Source organism: Notolabrus celidotus, chromosome 16 (assembly GCF_009762535.1).
Source record: "Notolabrus celidotus isolate fNotCel1 chromosome 16, fNotCel1.pri, whole genome shotgun sequence".
Classification (NCBI taxonomy): Eukaryota; Metazoa; Chordata; class Actinopteri; order Labriformes; family Labridae; genus Notolabrus; species Notolabrus celidotus.
Window position 1 is genome coordinate 1658704 of NC_048287.1, and position 8102 is coordinate 1666805.

General features: G+C 40.7%; 1 protein-coding gene across 3 annotated transcripts in view; it reads left to right on the plus strand.

The window, feature by feature from the left end:
• Window positions 1-7353, plus strand: part of si:dkey-240h12.4 (death-associated protein kinase 2) — a 42846-nt gene extending 35493 nt beyond the window's left edge. For 2 of the 3 annotated variants that reach the window (XM_034705471.1, XM_034705470.1), the window contains exons 10-12: window positions 1867-1956; window positions 4275-4358; window positions 6676-7353. In XM_034705471.1, the coding sequence (XP_034561362.1) occupies window positions 1867-1956; window positions 4275-4358; window positions 6676-6756 (255 nt within the window). In that variant the 3' untranslated portion in view covers window positions 6757-7353. The remainder of the gene's footprint in view (window positions 1-1866; window positions 1957-4274; window positions 4359-6675) is intronic. The other variant, XM_034705472.1, reaches the window with a different exon arrangement.
• Window positions 7354-8102: the final 749 nt, after the last annotated feature.

Genomic DNA, 8102 nt, shown 5'->3' on the forward strand with positions numbered 1-8102 from the left:
CTGATTTTCGTTGCAGCGCTGTGACCGCTCTCAGTTGAAAACATAGACTGTAAATAAAAATGGACAGCGTTGCTCCGCCTCTTCCCGTTGTACAGTTCTGAAGCCAAAAAATCCCTCTCCTGGGTGCAGCCATTGTGCAGCCAGAGCCTGCGAAGCCACTGTAATAAGCTCCGCCCTACAGCGTAACGTCACAAGACGCTGTGTGTCCTTTGAAGTTTCACTCCACAGCGGCTGTGAATCAAAGGAAACAGGAAGTAAAACCCCGTTTTTTAAACTCTAATAACTAACGAAAAAGAAACTTTCAGGAAAAAGAGGCCTTGAACACAAAACAGTCAAATACTAACTACATATCACCACAGCATACGGATGTGAGAAACATTCATACCATGTGTATTTATTTTTTAAAGTTTGACTGCTCCCCCATTCAAATGAATGGGGGAGACGGATTTTTTGACCTATACTGCAGCCAGCCACCAGGGGGCAGTCACACTGCTGAAAGCCTCACAACCAGGGCCGTATCCGGCACGCTTGGTTGAAAATAGTTCATCTTTCGGAACACTGCTGCGCTCATCAATGTCCCTTCTTGATCACCGACCAATCAGAATCAAGAAGGGGTGGGATTCTGCAATCATTTTTGTCAACACAATGGCGGAGGTCAGTGTGGAGAAGAAAAGTCATCACACTCGTTTTTTTTGAGATATGATTTCCTGGTTTAGAGCTGCTGCTGATGCTCTGACACGATCTCTATCAATGTTTACAGTTTCATGTTAAAATGCCGTTGAATGAAAGCATGCACATCCTAACAAATGTAATATTGGCAGACATTTCTCTTGCATGCAAGAATAAGAGGAAAGTTGAACTATGAAGCTACCGACAGTGCAGATAACACAAGTTGTGGCTTATTTGATTAAGGACAGCTTTATAAAGCTTGATATCAAAAAGAGAAAAAAGACTCACTCGTTCCCTCTAGTGAAGTCTGAACTACATCACCACACACCTTCCAGTTGATTCTTTTCTTCTTTTTACATTGAGATTAAACTAGGCTAAGCTTAGTAAATCGAGAAGCATTTCATTGTCCAGGGGGAAGCTAACAGAGAGGAAGTTTTATCAGGGGTTCCCAAAATGTGGGTCGTGACCCCCTGGGGGGTTGCAAGACACAAATGGGGGGTTGTGAGATATTTGAGATTTTTTTTTAAGGTATATAAAAATACTAAAATTTACCCATAGTAAAAAATATCAACAAAAATAGTAGCTAACATGAAATAAAACCTTGAAAGTAGAAAATGTAATGAGTTTTCTGCCTTTCTTTGTTTCCAGATGACTCCTAAGTTTACAGTTAATTATCTAAAGCATCAGTAGCAGCAGGTTCATTCATAACAGCACAGGAAACACAGACACATGCTCATATAGGTAGGGTCATTCTCAGCAGACCAGCCAAATGAAGACACATTAAATCACTTTGAGGGACAGTGGGGTCCCGAGTCTTTGGCACCTATATTTTGGGGGTCGTGGGCTGAAAAGTTTGGGAACCCCTGGCCCTGATATAGATGAGGAAGAAATTCCATCCATTAGGGAAAAGTGAGTGAAGAGTTTGGGTAGATGGTATAAAGGAGACCTGAAGGATAGTGATCAGGTAGCAGCTCAGGAAAGATGTAGCAGAGGGGATAGGAAAGATAGAGGAGTCAGGACTCCCAGGCAAGTTTAAGTTTTGGTGTTTGCAGTTTGGTCTGTTCCCATTAGGAAATGATTAGAGGTTCCTCTGTGTCTTAAGCCTGATACTTCTGCATTAGATCGAAGTCTGCACTTCCTGTTTTTATTTTGAATGTTTGTTTTTTTCTAATGACTTCACATCTGTGTCTGTTTCAGCCAATCACTCGCTCTCAGAAGGTTAAAAGGAATCGATCATCCATCAACATGAAGAGCTTTAAAAAGTTCAATGCCAGGAGGAAGTGGAAGGTGTGTTTTTTTTTTTATGATTTTTTAAACAACACATTTAAATTTAAAGCAAAAAAGTACCTTGCTCTTGACAGCCACTGCTCATCGTTCACTGTTGTTTTCTTGCTACTCAACTCAACTCAGCTCAACTTTATTTATATATGTAGCACCTTTCAAACATAAAAACATGCAACCCAAAGTGCTTCTTTGAAGGGAGCAATGGAGCAATTACAAAAGGCATGATTATAAATAAAATCCCTAAAAATAAAATAAAATAAAATAAAATAAAATCAATACAGTAAAATCAATTTTAAAAAAAGTAATAGTGGAAAGAAAAGTTAAAAATAAGGTAGATGAATACAAGAAATAAATAGATAAATAAATAAATAAATAAATAAATAAGATAAATAAATGTTAAAGCAATGATTAAAATAATAATGATTAAAATAAAATATAAAGTAATAATGCAGTCCAGGGCTAAAAATAAATTAGTCCAAATTAAAAGCTCTCTCTCTCTCTCTCTCTCTCTCTCTCTCTCTCTCTCTCTCTCTCTCTCTCTCTCTCTCTCTCTCTAAAAGAAACAGGGAGGCAGTGCAGAGTTTTAAGAAGAGGAGTTATGTGAGTTTAGTTTTCTCTTTCCTTGTTAAAACTCTGGCAGCAGCGTTTTGAACAAGCTGCCTCTTGCTACATTAAACAGCAAAAACAACACAATGAATAATCAACTTACTGTTAGTAGACATCAGACACAGAGGATGAGAATAATCATATCTCCATAATCCTTTGAATCAGACACAGAGGAAAGTTATCATATCTCGTTGAACCTCCAAAATATATACACGTCGAAGCGACACAAACCGCAAGTCCTGTGATTGGTACGCTGGATGCTGTGTATTTACAGCACTTCTGGAATCACCAACATTGCCACCTAACATTCAATCTCCCTTGATGTCTCCTCTATTCTTCCATCTAATCATTGCTGTATGATAAACAGCAACATGTATCAGCTCTGAATTAACATAATACAGAAGTATAAACCAGGCTTAAGACTCAAACAGAGATCTGTGGCCTGTCTCTGAATCTGTTTGCTGGGCAGGAGGTTTAAAACTTTCTGCTGATTTTAAGAACTAGTAAGAGCGATCAACCAGGTTAACGTTGTATAAAAATGTTCTAACGGTGTTCATGATTTGTATAAAACTGACCTATCAGGTATTTGTGAGTCTGTTCAGTTTAAACGGATTTTAAAGCAAACAAACATTTCACTCTGTATTTGAACACTCTTGTGAAAGCCTTTCTATTATATAATCATAATTTTAAGAATGGAGAGGAGCTCCTTTGGCTCCGTCTTGGGGGGCTGTGGGGGTGGTGTTGTGGGGGTGTCCCTTGGGGGGGCTGCGGGATCTCTCCCCCCTCGCCCCCCTTTCCTCCTACTGGGTGACCTGGCGGTCGCCCTGGGTGCTCCGGCGGTACCTGCTTGCTTCCGGTCTGGGTCCTTGGCTTGTCCCCTGGCCTGGGTCTCCCGCGGCGGGTTGGGTCCTTCGGTCTGACTGCTCTTGCGGCCCAGGTGCTGAGCCGTACCGCTCGGCCGGTCTGACCCAGGTGGTTTCATCTGCACCAGTGGTGGTCTTGTTACACAAATAGAACACAGCACGGCGGCAACCCTCTGCGACCCAAGCTTCAGGAATGATTGTGGACACTAAGGGTTGCTTAATCATTAGAATCACCCCACGGATTTTCTTTTTGGCATCATGGTGAGATGGTCCCTCTCCATCTAAGTGTGTTAGGTCTCTCTCTCCTTCTCTCTCCCTGTCCCTTTGTATATCCTTATGTAATCTTTCTTTCACTTTCTCTTATTTTTTTTATTTTATTTGGCCCACCTAGGTGTGCACGCCCTCTTTTACAGAACATGATATTAGCTGCCAATAAAAGATAGGCCAGAGTTCTAAGAGGGATGGTGATGGTTGCATGCACACAGTCACAAGCACAGAAGAAAAAGGTTTTCTTTCTTTTCTTTTGCTGCAAGAATAAATTGCATGAATATTTGACAGTTTGTGACAAACATGACACAAACCAGAAATATATATATGCAGACAAGAGAAGAAAAAAGAAACAGAAAAAAAAAAAAAAAAAAAAAAAAAAAAAAGAATGGAGAGGAGCAGGATGTGTCACTTCTGAATTTGTTTATATTTCTTAAATTAAAATGACACCCAGCATCAGTACGGGCGTAATGTGCCCCATCTGTTTCTCCTCATATGAATATATTATAACATGGACAGAAATGTTACTAAATACAAGTCCTGTCCTTATTACTTTAACATTTGTTGAACTCTCTGCCCCTCCAGATGTCCTATAACATGGTGTGGATGTGTAACCGACTGGTCCGCCTGAAACTGCTGTGTAAGAAGTCGGATCCAGATCCAGTCCAGGTGAGACCAGCTCAGCACTAAAGACTACAGGTTACATCAAACAAAACTGTGTTTGAGTCAGAGATCAATCAGTCTGATCTCATCTTAATCCACCATGAGCAGAGCACTTTGCAGCATTTAGCAAGTTACAGTGGCAAGGACAAACCTCCTTTAACAGGCAGAAACCTCCAGCAGGACCAGACTCATGTTAGACACACATCTGCTGAGACCGTGTTGGAGAGAGGGACAGAGGGAGATGAAGAGAGAGAGAGATGATAGTGGTGAGAAGGATAGTAGTAGCTGTAGCAGCTGGAGTCTGGAACGTCCACAGCAGCAGAGATCCAGAGGCTACATGTCAGCCTGGCTACAGTGCTGAAGAGGAACCTATGGTTGTTTTTATTCTCTTCTATTAGTGGGGAGTAATAGGCAGCTCGAGCATGCTGCAGGGCCTTCCTATATTTATTAAGACTATCTTTCCAAAGTGAGCAGGTTTCAGTTGTTTTATTGGAGCGCCATAATCTTTCTAGTTTTCTAGAGTTTAGTTTTAGTTCACGGGTTTGAGCATTATACCACGGAGCTAGCCTCTGTCGTCTAATAGTCTTCTGTTTAAGAGGAGCGATTAGGTCTAGGGTAACTAGGGATGGGTACCTTTCACATTTGAACTGATTTGGTACCGATAACCAGTACCTGGGAATCGGTACCGGTACTCAACGGTACCAATATTTGGTACTTTTGTGTTTTTATGTGGTAATTAATGTTAATTAAAAAAAAAAGATATCTCAAATTTGTTTAATTTAACATATTTATTTAATTTAACATGAAAGGAACAGAAACAGGATTATATAGGTGATTAGATATATTAGCTGACACGTGCTCGTGGCGTCTAATTGCTCTTTCTGGAGTTTATCAATGAACACACGTGAACGCCTGCAGACGGGAAAAGTCAGTTCTCCGTCTCTTTATAATAACAGGACACACAACTTACTTGTTGGGCATTCACGCACACAGGAACGGTTATAAACAGGGCAGGTAGTCGGAGCGAGAGAGTCAGTCTCAACCATAGACTGTATAAAATAAATTGAATCCTCCAGCTGCTCTGTGAGTGCACGCGAACGTCAGCTGCAGGCTACGTTTGGCGCGCTCCCGCGCAGATGCAGAGAGCAGAGAGCAGAGAGCAGAGACGTCCACCCTATCAGTCTCTGACTTTATTACAGGGCGAAAGTATGGAAAATCACCTACTCTTCCACTCCCTCACAGTCACAGGGATGCGTTCAGGTACTGAAACATGGTACAATGAAACATTTTACGTGAATCGGGATGGTACCCATCCCTAAGGGTAACCTGCAGAGAACCTGTAGTATCATCTACAAGCTGATCTAGCTGAGAGGGACTGGAGCTAGTATACAAGCTTTGAGCTAAGGTTGGACTAAATACTGAGTTTAAAGCAGCAGGGATAGCCTCTTTGAACTTAGCTACGGCACTATCAGACAAATTCCTGGTTATTATGTTTTTATTACCTTGGGTAGAATCTAATAGGAGGAAATCAAACGTTACTAAACAGTGATCTGATATGAATTTTGTGGGAAGACTAATAAGTCATCAATTTCAAGACCATAATCCAGAACAAGATGGAGGGTGTGATTGAAACGGTGAGTAGGTTTGTTAACAACCTGTGAGAAGCCAATTGAATCCAGCAGTGACATAAATGCAATGCTAAGGCTGTCATTATCAACGTCTACATGAATATTAAAGTCACCTACTATGACTATTTGATCTGAGCTGAGGACTAAATTAGATAAAAACTCTGAAAATTCAGTTAAAAATTCAGAGTACGGGCCAGGAGGGCGGTAAAGTATAAAGAATAAACCTGGTCGTACTGTTTTAGAAACTGGATTGGGAAAGCTGAGGACTAGGCCTTCAAAGGAGCAACAGCCCAGTTTTGGTCTAGGGTTAATCTGAAAACTAGAATTAAAAATAGCTGCCACTCCACCACCTCGGCCAGTTACTCCAGGGTTTTGAGCATTAAGGTGACTAGGAGGAGTGGCTTCATTTAAACTAAGGTATTCATTCTCACCCAGCCAGGTTTCAGTGAGTGAGAATAAATAGAACAAGAAAAGGGCACTGTTTTGACATTTATACATACAGACATAAATTCCCTGTGAGCTTTTAGCAAGCTGCCTGGTAAGAGTTAACCTGCAAGAGCTGTCTCCCTACATTTCACTCTCTGCTGTTTACAACAAGCTGAAGATCTGACCACAATGTACGTTATTAACTTCACAAGATGCAGCTTTTGAAAAGATTTGGTCTGTTTTAAAATGAAAATTTTTTTTTCCTGCAGAGAGATTGTGAAAGTGACGTAGAGGACATGGAGAGTAAACCAGCGTCTCTGTTGCGACGAAGACTCAGCAGCAGCTCATAGAGACGGGGGAATGAGGACGACGAGCTGAGGAAGACCAAGATATGAGGGGGAAAACAGCTGAGGAAGACCAAGATATGAGGGAGAAAAACAGCTGAGGAAGACCAAGATATGAGGGAGAAAAACAGCTGAGGAAGACCAAGATATGAGGGAGAAAAACAGCTGAGGAAGACCAAGATATGAGGGAGAAAAACAGCTGAGGAAGACAAAAGGGAGGATAAGAAGCCACAAAGCTATGGAGGATGAGGAGCTGAGCTCAGCAGATGTGATGATCACTGAAGAGAAATGTTTTCTGTTGAGCTCTCTAATAAACAAACTGAATCAAATCTAAATGAGACACTGAGAAATATGCAGTTTCTTGTTTCTCAGAGCACACTGCCTTGTCTGAAGAAACTGTTTATCATAGACTGAAAACAGATTTTGTATAAAAGTTTGAGTCATTTATCAGAAATATGAGTGTTTATGTCTATATTTTAGATGTTAGTATTTTAGATTAGTCGTTGTCCTGTGATGTTTCTGCATGAGTTAGCTAATGAAGCGTAGATATCCAGAATAAAACAAGCTGTTTCACTTCAGATTAAAATGATGTTTCATACTTCAGCCTTAATTTCAGTTATTACAGTTTATTCTGATAATATGGTTTTATAATATTAATGAATCTGTGAGATCTGAGCATGTTGTAGAAACATATGATTGCAGTAAATGTTAATGTTAAATTCTTACCTCGCAGAATAATAAAGATAAGCAGAAATACAGCATATACAGTGGGGCAAAGAAGTATTTATTCAGCCACTGATTTTGCAAGTTCTCCCACTTAGAAAGATGAGAGAGGTCTGTAATTTTCATCAGAGGTACACTTCAACTATGAGAGACAAAATGAGAAAATAAAATCCAGGAAATCACATTGTAGGATTTTTAAAGAATTTATTTGTAAATGATGGTGGAAAATAAGTATTTGGTCAATAACAAAAGTTCAACTCAATACTTTGTAACATAACCTTTGTTGGCAATGACAGAGGTCAAACGTTTCCTGTAAGTCTTCACCAGGTTTGCACACACTGTAGCTGGTATTTTGGCCCATTCCTCCATGCAGATCTCCTCTAGAGCAGTGATGTTTTGGGGCTGTTGCTGGGCAACACGGACTTTCAACTCCCTCCACAAATTTTCTATGTGGTTGAGGTCTGGAGACTGGCTAGGCCACTCCAGGACCTTGACATGCTTTTTACAGAGCCACTCCTTCGTTGCCCGAGCGGTGTGTTTGGGATCATTGTCATGCTGGAAGACCCAGCCACGTTCCATCTTCAATGCTCTCACTGATAGAAGGAGGTTTTGGCTTAAAATCTCACGAT